Genomic DNA, 15,118 nt, shown 5'->3' with positions numbered 1-15,118 from the left:
TCCACATGCCAAGCGTATAACATGCGAAATTTCAATCATTGTAGTTACGAAGAGAATCATCTTTTGTAAAGACAATAATTACAAATAAATCATATCCATTATAATTATAAAGGACAACTAGGTAAATTCACAATCAAAATGTTTTTTTTGTTAAGCCTTGTACATATTGTGGCATTTAGCACCGCTCTTAAAATTATTACCAACATTTGTTCGATACAAATTGATATCACCTTTATGAATAAGCTCAACCAATCCTCCCTAAGATACCAGAATGTCCAAATTTGAATTTTCGCGCTTTAGGCTTTACCAAACCATTATGCGAGGCACAATTTTAAAGATCCTCTCCCAAAACCCGAATTCCTATACTTTACATTCACAGCCAAACACGGCACATTCTCCCTTCAATTTCTCGTCTTCTGCCGCCCAATTTCTCTTCAACTAACTTAACTGCCTCTTACCTTGTCCCACATGAAAAATGCCCTCAAAACTCTATTGTCTATAAATCCATCAACCCATTTCAAAGCTTATAAAGAAACCTGTGTTTCTCTCTTGAAAAATCTCACTAACCAATGTTCAATCAGAGAAGGAACTGCCTTTCATGGCCATTTAATTAAAATGGGTATTTCGTCAGAGCGATATATAGCAATTAAGCTCTTGATAATGTATCTAAATTCTCGGAAATCAGCTGAAGCAAGTGAGATTTCAAAGGAATTTAATGGTTTTGATCTCGTTGTGCATAACTGTATGATAACTGCTAATGTACAATGGGGAAACATCGATGGAGCGCGTAAACTGTTCGATGAAATGCCTGAAAAAAATGAAGTTTCTTGGACAGCGTTAATTTCAGGTTTTATGAAATATGGAAGAGTGAAAGAATCAATTTGGTACTTTGAAAGAAATCCCTTTCAGAATGTGATATCTTGGACTGCAGCAATTAATGGATATGCAAACAATGGGCTTAGTGTTGAAGCTGTAAGGCTGTTCTTGAAGCTTCTTGAATCTGGGGTTAAGGCAAATAACGTTACATTTACTTCTGTTGTAGGAGCTTGTGCAGATTTGGGTGATTTCGGATTGGGAATGAGTGTTTTAGGATTGATAGTTAAAACTGGATTTGAAAATAACTTAGCTGTTTCTAATTCTTTGATTACGTTATGCTTGAGAATAGGTGAACTAAATTTGGCTAGAAGAATATTTGATGATATGAAAACGAGAGATGTTGTTTCTTGGACAGCAATACTAGATATGTATGTAGAAATGGGTGATTTGGGAGAAGCGAGAAGAATCTTTGATCAAATTCCGGAAAGAAATGAGGTTTCTTGGAGTGCAATGATTGCGAGGTATAGTCAAAGTGGTTGTCCTGAAGAGTCGCTAAAACTCTTTCAAAGGATGGTTCAAGAAGGATTTAAGCCAAATATTTCTTGTTTTTCTAGTATTTTAAGTGCATTGGTTAGCGTTGAAGCTTTGCGAGCAGGAATGGACATCCATGGTCACGTTATAAAAATTGGGATTGAAAATAATGTTTTTGTCAGTAGCTCTTTGATTGATTTTTATTGTAAATGTGGAGAAACTAATAATGGACGCTTAGTATTTGATTTGATTTCGGAGAAGAATGTGGTTTCATGGAATGCTATGATTGGAGGGTACAGTTTGAATGGGCAAATCAAAGAAGCAAATGATTTGTTCCATATCATGCCACTGCGTAATAATGTCTCCTGGAGTTCTATAATTTCTGGCTATTTAAATTGTGAACAATTCGATAAAGTATTTGAAGTCTTCAGTGAAATGCTTTTGTTAGGAGTAATTCCAAATAAATCAACCTTCTGTAGCTTGCTCTGTGCTTGTGCGAGTTCATCATCTTTAGACAAGGGTAAGAACCTACATGGAAAGATAATTAAATTAGGGATTCAACGTGATGTTTTTGTAGGCACTGCTCTGACTGATATGTATGCAAAATCTGGAGATATTGTGAGCTGTAGGCAAGTTTTCAATAGAATGCCAGAGAAGAATGAAGTTTCTCTGACTGTGATGATTCAAGGGCTTGCAGAAAGTGGTTTTGCAGAGGAATCGCTTAAGTTGTTCGAGGAAATGGAAAAAACTTCACGAATTGTTCCTAATGAGCTTATGCTTTTATCAGTTCTGTTTGCTTGTTCTCACTCTGGATTAGTTGATAAAGGACTCCGGTATTTTAATTCAATGGAGGTTGTTTATGGACTAAAGCCTAAGGGAAGGCATTATACCTGCATTGTTGATATGCTATCTCGAGCAGGACGACTCGATGAAGCCGAGGAGTTTATTAACGCCATGCCATTTCAGCCTGAAACTAATGCATGGGCAGCTTTGTTAAGTGGTTGTAAGACTTATAAAAATGAGGATTTAGCCGAGAGAACGGCTAGGAGGCTTTGGCAAATAGCAGAGAAAAACTCTGCACTTTATGTATTGCTGTCAAATATCTATGCTTCTTCTGGAAGATGGGAAGATGTTTTGAAAGTCAGGAAATTAATGAAGGAAAAGGGATTGAAGAAGAGTGGCGGTTGTAGTTGGGTTGAGGTTAGAGATAAAGTCCATTCTTTTTATTCAGAAGATGGAGCTCACTCTCAGTCAGTTGAGATTTATGCGATTTTAGAGCTTTTGAGATTTGAAATGCTCAATCAATATAATATATAGTACACCTCTAAAGTTTTCTACTCTCCACTCAAAAGAGTAGAGCTTTAGAGTAATTTTGTCTACACTTGTACTTAATGGAGAACCACTCATATATATGAAATCCTTTTGTCATGATTTAATCAAATCTTGTCTTGAATTAGAACTACCAACAGGTCGTTGGATCAAGGGTAGTGGAACATATTAAGATTTTATCTGAACAAGTGAATATTAAACATTGGGAAAAAAAATATACAAAAGTAATAATTACACGTTTGAAATTGTATGAGTGACATGAAACGCACGTGCCAAATTAATAAGTACTAAATAATTTTTTGAAAAGGTTGAAATGGTTAAAAAAAAAAAAAAAAAGCTTTTGAAATGAAAGTGAAAGCTGTATCTAAGACCGACGTAACTGGAAAAAGAAAACTTTAGCAATTAGGCCGAGAAAAATAGGGCCCATATAAAAGACCAGGCCCATTTCAGCCCAATTTAATTGTCTCCGCCTCAAATCTTGGCGCGTTTTTTTTTTTTTTTTTTTTTTTTTTTATTTGCTCAGTATCATACTATCGTCTCTAGCTTTTAAAATTTCACCGCATTCGCTGCTCGAACTGGTAACGTAGTCATCTTTTCTGCCTCAAAGCTTGGCGCTTCTCTCTCTCTCCTCTCTGTGTCTCTCTTCCGCTTTCTACCTGAACTGAAGTAAGTGATTAGAGACAATGCTGAATAAATTTCAATAGATATATATGGCGATATTTTCATCTCTTACTTCAATTCTAGTGCTTACATAAAATGATCATAGTTTGGATCGATCTGTTCTTCTACAATTACTGGATTTCTCTACAAATTCTATTTTCGTCAATGAATTACTTTTCAATTTTGTTCCAGATTTGATGATAAGCAAACCAAGAGTATGGTAATTAATAGCTTTTCTGTAATTTTTGCCATAGATGTACGGTATTTTGTTTTCTAGGAAACCAGCTTAACTTTAACATTAATGGTTATGGATGTTTTGTATTTGATTTGATATGTATTTAGTTTCTTGATTATTTGTTTCCTTCCTTTTTAGAAGTGATCTCCGCATATACTTGTGAACTGTTATGTCTATTACTTGTATGACAATATGTTTTGATCTTCTTGATAATAATAGCTCTGATTTGTTCATTTTCCGCAGTAAAGAGGTTCAGTAATGGATTCATATACGCTCAAGTCTGTGTCAGATTTGCCTGTAACATTTCGTTCAATTTTTAGTTTCAGGTACTATACCTATTGATTTAAGTCTATCAATTTTACATGAAGCTTACTAGTTAGGTAATATTACACTTTTTACCTTGCTTTTAATTCTATTTATCTGTAATATCCATAAGACCGCAAATTCTGATAACAGAAATTTTTTACACTGATTTGTTTTCCTTTGAAGCGTAGGATGAATAAACTTGATATTTCACCAGATGAAACTTGATCTCAAATGGTTTAGTATGTTCTTGTTTCTTTTTGGTTCAGGTACTTTAATTCACTGCAAAGTGAATGTTTTCCTGTTTGTTATCATTCTGATGTAAATATGGTTATCTCTGCGCCTACTGGAAGTGGTAAAACAGTGCTCTTCGAGCTTTGTATACTGAGGCTTCTCTCAAGGTTCATATCTGAGGGGAGGTTTGTGCACATCAAGGGAACTCTCAAAACAGTATGTATTCAAACACAAGGACAATAAAAGTTGATAATGGATGTTTTATTTTTGTTATTCAGAAGATATAGAGAACAACTGTTTGTTTTTACATTTACAACCTTCAGGCTGTGATGCTCATTTTACTGTTTCATGACTAGTTTTTATTTTAATCAAGAATAGGATTCTCTTGTACCTGGATGTGGGACTATAAGTTCTTCTATTTCCAGCTAATAGCATGTTAGTTATTACCTGCTCTACTTCTTTCATGTGGTGTCAAGATCTACGTAGCACCATCAAAGGCTTTAGTTCAGGAGAAGCTCCGGGATTGGAATAAAAAATTTGGATCATTGGGAATAAATTGCCTGGAGTTGACAGGGGACAACGAATTTTACAACATAAGGACTGTACAAGAAGCTGACATAATCCTAACTACTCCTGAGGTCAGTTTGAGAAAACATGGAGAGCCCTTGAATTCTAATAATAACACTGAAATTAATATATGGCCCTTGAATAGAAGTATATTGGCTAGTATCATACGTAACCAGAGATGTACCTACATAATTGCTGAAGAAAAAGATGTCTGAATCATGTTTCACGTTCCAATAGAATGCTTTCCAGTTTGGATTTTTGATCTATGATTTGTCATTTATCCATTTTATATTCTCAACAACATCATTTTTCCTTTATACAGAAGTTTGATGCTGTGACTCGATATCGCATAAAGGATGGTGGCTTGAGCTTTTTCAGTGACATAGCACTGCTACTTATCGATGAGGTTCACCTACTGAATGATCCACGTGGAGCAGCTTTGGAAGCCATAGTTAGTAGAATAAAAATGCTAGCACATAACCCTGAAATGAAATCAAGTCCTCTATCTTGTGTCCGCTTACTTGCAGTTTCAGCCACAATTCCTAACATTGAGGACATTGGTAATCACACAAGTTAATATGAGCAATTTTAGTTTCTATTTGTAACATTGACAAGATTAAACAATTTGCTCTTTGCGTGTCAACAACTGCAGCTGAATGGCTTAGTGTTCCTGTCCAAGGAATTAAAAGGTACCTTTTATGATACTAGTTCTTATCATCTCGTACATTCATCTCAATATTCTACAATATTGTACAGGTTTGGAGAAGAAATGAGACCTGTGAAGTTGACAACTAAAGTTTTTGGTATACCTATCTTTGTTGATTGCTTCATTTGAAAATTTGATTCTCAATAAGTGCATTAATATACTCTATTTAATGACCACAATTGAAAGATGCACTATATGGAAGGGTCATTTATATCTGCTCATTCCCCTCCATATAGTTTCTGCCATGTGCTTTTTTTCTATTTAATAGAGATGACCGCATATTTCAATTTATATAACTGGTGTTACACTGTATTCCCATGGTCCTTTTGCAGGCTACACCCCAGCAAAGAATGATTTTCTATTTGAAAAGGTAAGTTCTTATCATAGTGAAGTTCTAGATGATCTGCATTTTTACCTTCTGTCTCTCTCTCTCTCTCTCTCTCCCCCTATATATATATATATATATATATATAGGATTTTCTTATTGATTTGGGTTGTATCTCATTGTTCTGATCCCTTGTATTTCTTCCTCTTACAGCGCCTTCAAAACTACATATTTGGTAAGTGGAACCATTGGACCAACTTATTATTAGAATTTTGTTTTGTATGTTCTGATTTTTCTTCTTCTGAATTTTCACTTCCAAAGTGGTTGTAACTGAAACACTTGGTTACAACTGTCTGCAGATCTTCTGATACAATATTCAAGAGGAAAATCTGCTCTTGTTTTTTGCTCAACCAGAAAAGGAGCACAAGAAGCAGCACAACGACTGTCTCAGATAGCAATGACCTTTGGCTATTCCAATCCATTCATTAAAGACAGAGAACAGCAGGAAAGGCTAAGGGAAGCTTCACTATCATGCAGTGACAAACAAATGCAATCCTATATCCTTTATGGTGGTACGTGGCAACTTGTTGCACTATATTATACCTAACATTGACAAGCCGTTCCTCAAGTTAACATTTACTGTAAATTTAGCAGTTGGTTATCACAATGGCGGGCTTTGCTTGAAGGATCGGAACCTTGTTGAGGGCCTCTTTCTCAAGGGTGATATTCAAATTCTGTGCACAACAAACACACTTGCCCATGGAATCAACTTACCAGCACATACAGTCATCATAAAATCAACACAGCACTTGTATGTCGAGCACTTTTTCCTATAACTTTTTTTAATAGAATTAATGAAATTAGGGGACTTTTCACGTTTAATTCATGCAAACCTCTAATTATTACAGCAACAAGGAAAAAGGTCTTTACATGGAATATGACCGATCTACAATACTACAGGTGTTCTACTCTTGATATTATGTGACTAGTTTTACAAAATTATTCTTCTGTAGATGTAACAGACATATGGACTTGAAATATGAACACCACAGCCATGTATTCTTATATTACTCTACGTGGTTTTTATTTTTTTTGCTCATGTATGAAATTTATATCTGGATAATGGCTGAAGAATATAGTCTGAGGAACTGGTGGAGTGATTCCTTCCCTGTTGTTAATTCATTTAGAGGATGTTTTATTGATTAGCAATCATTATAATCTAATGTGTTACTGCTTTGTGAAAGTTTTTGGATGAAAATGATCTAATGTGCCGTTTGATGAGCTATAATTAACGTGATGTAATAAAAGTATTTCTAGTCTATGTTTAAATTAGAAATGCATTTAATTAGATTATATTGCATTTCATTACTACTCACCAGGTGGGGCCTGAGAGTCTTAATTACTGTCTGGAATGTAGGAGGACAGCCCCATTTAAATAAGAAAGCTTTTTTCTGCAAAGAGGTTTTCTTCTAAATTCTAAAACCCGTAAAAAGGTGAAAGGGAAATCAATGAGAAGACAGTAATGTGGATGGATAGCAATATATGCATAGTGATTCTAACCATGTCTCCCCAGAAAGAAAAGAATAAATTTTCTTTCGATTTCATGAGTGTACCCTAAATTTCCATACTCACTGGTGCGTTGATATTTAACTGTTGTGCAGATGTGTGGAAGGGCTGGTCGGCCTCCATTTGATGATACAGGAATGGTTATAATTATGACAAGAAGAGAAACAGTAATCAATGGCCTTCTTCTCTCCATCGGTTGTAGATATTTTTTTTGTTACTAAGTTCCATTTTGCTGTCTTTCAGTTATAATTTGATACATAATTTCAGGTCCATCTTTACGAGGATCTATTAAATGGATGTGAAATGGTGGAATCACAGTACGTTTATAACCTAGAATCTCCATAGTGATGTCATTAACTTGGACAACAGTTCACATTTTATGAAAAATTATTATTTTCTTTTTTGGTTGCTGATTTTTTTCTTGTTATTTTTAGATTGCTTTCTTGTGTGACAGAGCACCTGACTGCAGAGATAGTTCAGTTAACTGTTTCTGATATTGCAAGGGCGATTGAGTGGATGAAGTGCTCATATTTATACGTGAGAATGAAAAAGGTATCTATTTCTGAGAATCTTGTAGAGGATATCACCTGTATCTTTCATTTAATAGCTTCAGAATTGTTAATGCATTGCATGTTAGAACCCTGAGAAATATGGAGTTAGAAAAGGGATTTCAAGAGACCGAATAGAAAAGCATCTGCAAGGTACCATTCTTATACTGCTATGATTACTGTTATTCTCCCCTCTACACTTCTCATCAAATGAAATTCCATGCCAGAGATTTCTGTTAAGAAAGTTAATGAGTTATCACAGCAGCAAATGATCTGGGCTGGTGAAGATGGGTTCCTTCTGAAGCCACTTGGTATTGTATAGCCACATAGCTGAATCTTTCTGTTGTTGTGGATGGAAATTATAATTCTATCCTCTTTTGTGCTTGCAGAGCCTGGAAGGTTGATGACCAAGTACTATTTGAAATTTGATACAATGAAACACATTATGCAGACCCCAGATAACTGCAGTTTGGAAGATGCGCTCAATGTCATATGCCGTTCAGAGGAAATTGCATGTATGTGTACCTGTACCTACTCATTCAACAGTTAATAGGAGGAATGATGTACTTAGTTGCTGAAATGAAGGGATACAACTCAGACGTGCTGAGAAGAAACTTCTAAATGACATTAACATTGACAAAGATGGCCGACTTCGCTTTCACATAAATGGTGATAAGGGAAAACGAAAAAAGCGTATTCAAACAAGAGAAGAGAAGATATTTATTTTGGCAAATGATTGCTTGACTGGGGATCCTTCAGTTCATGATTTATCCCTAACCCAGGTTTTATTTTTTCCATAACCCAATAGATTTGATTATTTTGTCTCATCCTTGAAACTTTGCTTACGAAATTCTCCTGTTTGCACTAGGACATGAATTCTATATGCTTAAACGGTTCTAGAATTGCCAAGTGCATGAAGGAGTATTTTATTTTCAAAAAGAATTATAGAGGAGCTGTAAACTCGATCCTTCTTGCCAAATCATTATATCAGAAACTCTGGGATGATAGTCCATACTTGTTGAAGCAATTACCTGGCATCGGAATGGTGACCGCAAAGGTTTTATTTGCCTCTGTTGAACACGATTTATTTTTCCTGAATGAGAAATCTTTGTATCTCAAATGCTTCTGTTTCTTCAATTTTTTTAACTCTGTTGTGCAAGGCTCTTCATTCAATGGGAATTAAGTCATTCGATGAACTAGCTGAAGCTGATCCCAGGAGAATCGAGATAGTCACTGGCCGAAAATTTCCTTTTGGGAATCATATCAAGGATTCTCTACAGTCATTACCTCCAAAAGTCAATCTTAGCATTGAGGAAAATGTTGGCCTGAGGCAAGGAAAGTCCAGGCTAGTAGTGACACTCACTAGGTTATCACAATCCATCCAATCAGCTAAACGACATTTCGCTGATATGGTATGTTCTCCAGAGCATATTTGCTATATTTTCTTCAACCCTGAATGAAGTTATGAGAACTTTTGTTTAGAGATTATTGTTTAAGAATGCGGGAAACTGAATTTCTTTCCCTTTTCTTTTTCTTTTCTGTTACAGATTGTTGGTACAGAAGAAGATAACCTCATTCACTTTCATGAGAAAATAAGGTGATGAATGATTTGTTTACTTCTAGTGATCTGATAGTGGTCCAGTAATTCAACTATTCAAACATCATAATAAAAGGATCTTTCCAAAGCATATATCTTACGTGCTCACTTACTCTCCCATACCTTTTGATCTGGAAAACTTCCTTTTGTCTTGTACACAATTTTTCAGTCTAAGTAATACCCATTCTATATTATGCTTGATCCTTTACACGCAACATTAATTCTCACTCACTTTCTGTTTGATCTGCCTTGGATGCAGCAGAGTTGATGAATTCACCAGGTAACAGAGACTCAACTACCCTTCATATTAGTAAAAAAAAAACAAATACAATCGTTCTTATACCATTTTTCTTCCTATTGCATGAAATTATCAAAGTTTTTGAAACAAGTTGGAAAAGGTCATGGACATAATGATTTATGAAGGCAATATCCTGAACCAAATTCTAACATTTGAAATAACCTAGATTTTAATCTTTACACCGATTATTTGATTACAAATGTTAAAAACTACCAGCAATTATCACTTATATGAAATTTTGCAACAGCAGAACCTAATTAGCAATAAGAGTCAATTACTTGGGGAAAACGGAAGGACCTGTGCTTAAAAGAAGACTATTTTGCTTGTGTTCTGGTACTTCAGAACAGAACGTTTAGTCAATTCGCTTATGCATTTTGAGGCTCAGGTGATTGGTTTTCATTGCAGCCCCTACAGTCCATCAATTCTCCTGTCGATCCCCCAAGAAAGCAAGCTAACGGTGAAGGCTGATCTAGTTTTTGAAGAATACAGTAAAAACCCTGTCAAATATGTCAAAATTTCAAATTTCTTGAGTTGTTATATTCATTTATGTTAGTGTTCCTGCAGTTGGCCTTGATTTCCATCAAAAAATCATACTAACAAAGGACGGAAATTCAGACATGAATTACAAACATGGGCATAAGCAGCCTGTCTTCTTTCCTTCACCTGAGGAAGTTTATATCATGAGGGATGATAATGAAACTACGTCTTATGCATCATTTGAAAAGCCAGGCAATTCGACAAAATCTAAAGCAGAAAAAAGCTCAATGTGAGTTTGTTCTTATTTTGTGGGAGATTCTTCTGATATTAAAATTGCCTTACTATATAAAGTTCTGATCCATTAGATGCAATGAGGCTCTTTCTGTATAATTCCTTTCTTTCTCGGTTCATCTATTCTAATTTTGTTAAACCATTCAATTTTTCCGTCCAGGCCTAGTTTTATACTGATAGATGAAGAGGTGGAAGAAAGTATTGCTTATGGTAAATCTCTACAATTTTGTGATTTTATTTTTTCTGATGCTATCTTCACCGTCTGTTATTCCTTGAAATACAGAAGGTGATAATGCTGTTCAAATTGAAAAGGATGATTGTAAAATCCTATCCGAACAGACAATATTTGACCACATACGTCAAAAGGCCAAGAACTTCCCTGTCTTTACTCCTTCAAAAATTTCCTGTTCTCCATTATCAGAGGCCTTGCTTTTCAGAAGAAAGCGCCACAGTGAGGACCTTGAACTTGACAATAAACTGGATGTCATAGAAGAAACGGAGAAAATCAGAATCCCACAACAGATTGTCTCAAATCTAACTTCAGAAACCAGAGAGGTCGAACAAAATGAATCTCGTATTGACAACTATACTTCTGGAAGCTTGGCTATTAAGAACTTCATAGATTATAAAGGTGCACCCTTTACCAGATAATAGTACAAAATCATTTTTTAGCTTTGTATTTCTTTTTCTCATTTATTAATTTTGATTATTCAAGGTGGACATCCTTCTGAACCTGAGAAAAGCATGTTGAGAAGTTTAACTGGAGAAACAATATTTGGTCACATAAGAGAAAGAGCTGATAATTTTCCAGTATTATCAAGGACAATTCAATCCCAGTCCCCAATCTGGACAAAGGAACAAACTGTTGTGAATCGACCCGAGTTTTCCATTGCAGCATCTGATGCATTGAGAGAAATGAAGTCTGATGATAAGCTCATAAAAAATGCTAAAATAATTTCAGATTTGGAACCTGAAGGGAAAGTCATGGATATCTGCAGTTCCAAGACAGAAGCAAAGGTGAAGGAGAACAATTTGTCTCAAAGTCCATGCCAAAAATATGAGAGTTCAAGTATCACTCCAAAAGTGCCAAACATTAATAATGACTCATCACCAATTAAGATTTTATCTTTTGACATTTCTATGATAAAGGATAACACTCGATCAGTGAACTCGTCAAGCTCCATGGAATATAGCAGGAAGCAACACTATTCTCCAAATGGATCAAAAAGACAGCGCTGCTCCTTGGCAATGGCAGGTAAAACAAGGGAAGTAGATTCATTTCTTGGATTTGAAAGTGTGTTTTCATTTCTCTGATTTCTGGTTCTTGGTAATATAAGTGGTTGGAGAAGTGTCAGAGTCGCAAAATTCGTTTCATATATTCTACACTCCACTTTATAGTTGTTTTCCTTTTCCTTTTACCTTTTCTTTTTTTTTTTTTTTTTTTTTTTTTTTTTTTTTTTTATGAATTATGAATGTCTTTTAGCTTTTCTTTTCTCTCCCACTTGCAACTTTGCCATTTGGGCCTTACTTCGTAGGCTGAGCAGAATAAGTTTTAACTGATTGAATTAAATCGATCCAACTGCTTCAGGTTAATTTGATTTTTTAAAAATTATTTTTAGTTTCAATTTTAATAGAAAACATGTTTTCGATTTGGTTTGATAAATTATGTAAACCTGAAAAAAAATAAAAAAGAATTATCAAAGTCAAATTTATTTAACCCAAAAATTAAATTAAATTCAATTGATTTATTTGTAAGTTCACTGTGATTTGATTTTTCTGATAAAAAAATTAATTTATTCATTTAAATTGATCGGTGAAATCTACAATATTTAAGAAATGCATTTGAAATTTTAGATTTTTATGTATTTGAATTAGTATTTTTTTTTTTTTATTAACTTTGTAAAATTTTATAATTAAACTAAATTCTTTAGTAAAAATGTTTACTCCCTTTCTTACATTTGGCAGTTTTTTTAATTTAAAGAGTTAAAAACAATGAAAAAAATAAAATTCATTGACTAAATTACTTTTTATTAAATTAATTGAAAGATAAAATTAAATTAAAATAATTAATATTCTCTTAATATTTAAAAATGCCAGCTAAAAAAAATCAGTAATGGTTTAACGGATCGAAGGGAGTAGAAAATTAGCACTTAAGACTAGATTTTAGTGTAGGCTAAACTTTTTGATCTCTAAATTTTTCGTAAGTGCTTTGTCTCTGGGAAAAAAACTTGCATGAATCCAAGTGCATGGAAGCAACGTGGCAACTAACGTGGCACAAAACTGTGAACTCTTTTCAATGAGCTGCCAAACTTTTATTTTAGTCTAGCTTCTTCTAAATTCCTTCTTCTCACTCTCAAAGAACACACACTCTCTGCGCTGGTTAGTTGTATACTTCCATTGACAATCACTGGTAAGTTCCTGATTTTGTAATATTTGAAATTGCAATGTTTTTTATTTTTTATAATTATGAATTGCAATATTGTATTTTTATTATCGATTAATGTTGCCTGATATATATTGCAAGATTAATTAGCTTTGACCATTTCTTTTTTAATTTTGATTTTCTGGATTGGAATAAATTTTCCAATAATAAAAATTCAAGAATTTAAAAAATCAACCCCACTATGAATTAATTAATCAATAAAAAATGAGAAAATAACATCTAAATGCATGTTTGAGGCTGTGAATGCTTTTCCAGAGAAGAAAAACAAATGGGTGCAGCTAAAAAGTTAGGGCATGGTGTTTACAGAGGTCCAAGTGTATTGAAAGAGATAGTTTATGGAATAAGTCTAGGGCTTGCAGCTGGTCTTTTATGGAAAATGCATCATTGGAATAACCAGAGAAGAACCAAAGAATTCTATGATCTTCTTGAGAAAGATGAAATTACTGTTGTGGTAGAAGATGAGTAGCTGCTGTTATTTTAGCCACTACTACTGCTAGCTATATGTTTCTTTTCTGGGTTTTTTCAAGAGTTAGTTTATTACTGTATGACTAACATTTATAGATTGTTAGATTATGATACAGCATAGATGTCAAGTTGTCTACCTAATTAATATGTATCCTCGTACTATACGAAACTGTTTCCTCCGACAAGATAATAATGTAATGAATGGATTTTTTTTTTTTTTTTTTGAATGGTTGGTATATATATAAAAAGATCTCATGTTCCTTTTGGGTTTAAATTAAAATAGTTGGCATATAAATGTATCGAAGAGCAATATATATGATAACTACTTATCTCCAATGTAGTTGAGAATATGTCTTCTATTAAAGATAATAATTCAAAGTCTTCCCTCAGAAAAAAAAAAAAAGATAATAATTCAAAAAATAATATAAATCATAAAATATGGTTTTCAATGAATTTTTTTAAAATGAAAATTCAAAGTGTTCCATTAGTTTTAAAATAAAAGTTGTTTAAGGTTTTTCCACGTAATAGTAATGTAATTAAATTGCCCTATCTACGAAAATAAAGGTAACATAAAAAAAAACATCTATAATTTAATTAAATTGCCCTATCTACGAAAATAAAGGTAACATAAAAAAAAAACATCTATTTATGGAAATAACATTGATTAAATTGCCCTATCTACGAAAATAAAGGTAACATAAAAAAAACATCTATTTATGGAAATAACATCGATTAAATTGCCCTATCTACGAAAATAAAGGTAACATTAAAAAAAACATCTATTTATGGAAATAACATTGAAAACAACATCTATCTATGTAAAGGTAATATTAAGAAAAAATTATTTATTATTTTTTAAAATACTCAAAATAATTACGTATTGAAATATTCAAAATGATTTATATTTTAGAATAAAATAATTTACCTAAAAACGATTTACTACATCGGTAACTCTATTCCATAATACTTATCACATTTAAGAAAATAGTTTGTTCTAAAATATTCGTCACATTTATAGTTTCATGGAGTAATAAATGTTTTTTTCATATTTACTATTTGCATATAATTAATAATTATTATTTCAATTTAATATTTTTTTTGGAAAATTAATAATATTATCAATTTACTCGATCATTTATTATAATTTAGACATATTTAATGATTTTATTAAGGAGCGTGAAATTCTAAATTTATTATAGCAATTAAAAGTCGGCTGATGGGAAAGAGTAATTAAAAGTCGGCTATCCTGATAGCCAACTGAGAGTAAACGAAATAAATGAAAGAAAACGAAATAAATGAATGATGTGGAGTTACAACAACTTCATGGCCACAATCTTGTCACCCATGTTTAATGAAGGCTACTATATGCCAAATGATGTTTGGCCTAACGGCACAAACTCATACAGATTTTAGGTTGCACCCCCTTCTCATTTTTGTTAAAATTTGTAATATATTCTACTGCTGTCATAAATGAAGGTCTATTGTAATTTGTAATGAAAGTTATAATTGAAAAATGCTTGAACCGTAGCACTGTAAAACTTAATTGATGGAAAAATATTAAAGGTTTGATATGAATGAGAAAAAAATTCATAAAAAAAATGCAATGGAGGTAAAAGATAGAGATAAAATTATATATTTAAAAAAAAAATACAGGAACAAAGCTACTTGGCTCGCCTATGTTGATGGTGCAGTGTTTTGAAAAACGGATTTTGTGGGGTTTGGCTTGG

General features: G+C 33.3%; 3 protein-coding genes across 4 annotated transcripts; all 3 read left to right on the top strand.

The window, feature by feature from the left end:
- Positions 1–205: 205 nt before the first annotated feature.
- On the top strand, positions 206–2,788 carry LOC119369920 (pentatricopeptide repeat-containing protein At2g21090). Its single transcript, XM_037636882.2, has one exon. It carries the CDS (start codon positions 469–471, stop codon positions 2,662–2,664), a length of 2,196 nt encoding a protein of 731 aa, XP_037492810.1. The 5' UTR covers positions 206–468; the 3' UTR covers positions 2,665–2,788.
- A 1,041-nt stretch (positions 2,789–3,829) lies between these two features.
- RCK (DNA helicase ROCK-N-ROLLERS) lies at positions 3,830–11,880 on the top strand. The gene is made up of 27 exons (XM_012225832.3): positions 3,830–3,897; positions 4,144–4,324; positions 4,585–4,746; positions 4,998–5,235; positions 5,328–5,364; positions 5,432–5,478; positions 5,714–5,751; positions 5,920–5,941; positions 6,066–6,278; positions 6,361–6,517; positions 6,615–6,666; positions 7,368–7,439; positions 7,540–7,589; positions 7,707–7,824; positions 7,910–7,973; positions 8,048–8,131; positions 8,210–8,335; positions 8,406–8,602; positions 8,689–8,877; positions 8,981–9,232; positions 9,368–9,417; positions 9,680–9,697; positions 10,121–10,203; positions 10,280–10,481; positions 10,644–10,693; positions 10,767–11,114; positions 11,199–11,880. Exons 1-27 carry the CDS (start codon positions 3,830–3,832, stop codon positions 11,795–11,797), a joined length of 3,717 nt encoding a protein of 1,238 aa, XP_012081222.3. The 3' UTR covers positions 11,798–11,880.
- A 905-nt stretch (positions 11,881–12,785) lies between these two features.
- LOC105641300 (Cytochrome c oxidase subunit Vc family protein) lies at positions 12,786–13,611 on the top strand. Of its 2 annotated transcripts, none has more exons than XM_012225821.4 (2): positions 12,786–12,893; positions 13,182–13,611. In XM_012225821.4, the coding sequence occupies exon 2, from the start codon at positions 13,195–13,197 to the stop codon at positions 13,390–13,392; it is 198 nt and encodes a 65-aa protein (XP_012081211.1). In that variant the 5' UTR covers positions 12,786–12,893; positions 13,182–13,194; the 3' UTR covers positions 13,393–13,611. The 2 variants fall into 2 exon arrangements, with proteins under 2 accessions (XP_012081211.1, XP_020538538.1); XM_020682879.3 differs by having other exon boundaries at positions 12,810–12,893; positions 13,163–13,611.
- The last annotated feature ends 1,507 nt before the right edge of the window (positions 13,612–15,118 follow it).

The sequence above is a fragment of the Jatropha curcas genome, chromosome 11, assembly GCF_041381405.1.
Source record: "Jatropha curcas cultivar XTBG-Jc1 chromosome 11, XTBG_Jcur_1.0, whole genome shotgun sequence".
Lineage (NCBI taxonomy): Eukaryota > Viridiplantae > Streptophyta > Magnoliopsida > Malpighiales > Euphorbiaceae > Jatropha > Jatropha curcas.
The sequence above is the reverse complement of the archived record's forward strand: the minus strand, read 5'-3'. Positions and strand labels throughout refer to the sequence as shown.

Excerpts from the sequence above, each read along its gene's own strand:
- LOC119369920 (XM_037636882.2), top strand. The coding sequence starts at position 469 with ATGAAAAATGCCCTCAAAACTCTATTGTCTATAAATCCATCAACCCAT.
- RCK (XM_012225832.3), top strand. The coding sequence starts at position 3,830 with ATGGATTCATATACGCTCAAGTCTGTGTCAGATTTGCCTGTAACATTT. Across the intron at positions 3,898-4,143 it reads CGTTCAATTTTTAGTTTCAG|GTACTTTAATTCACTGCAAA; the intron begins GTACTATACCTA and ends TTTTTGGTTCAG. Across the intron at positions 5,236-5,327 it reads TCCTAACATTGAGGACATTG|CTGAATGGCTTAGTGTTCCT; the intron begins GTAATCACACAA and ends CAACAACTGCAG.
- LOC105641300 (XM_012225821.4), top strand. The coding sequence starts at position 13,195 with ATGGGTGCAGCTAAAAAGTTAGGGCATGGTGTTTACAGAGGTCCAAGT.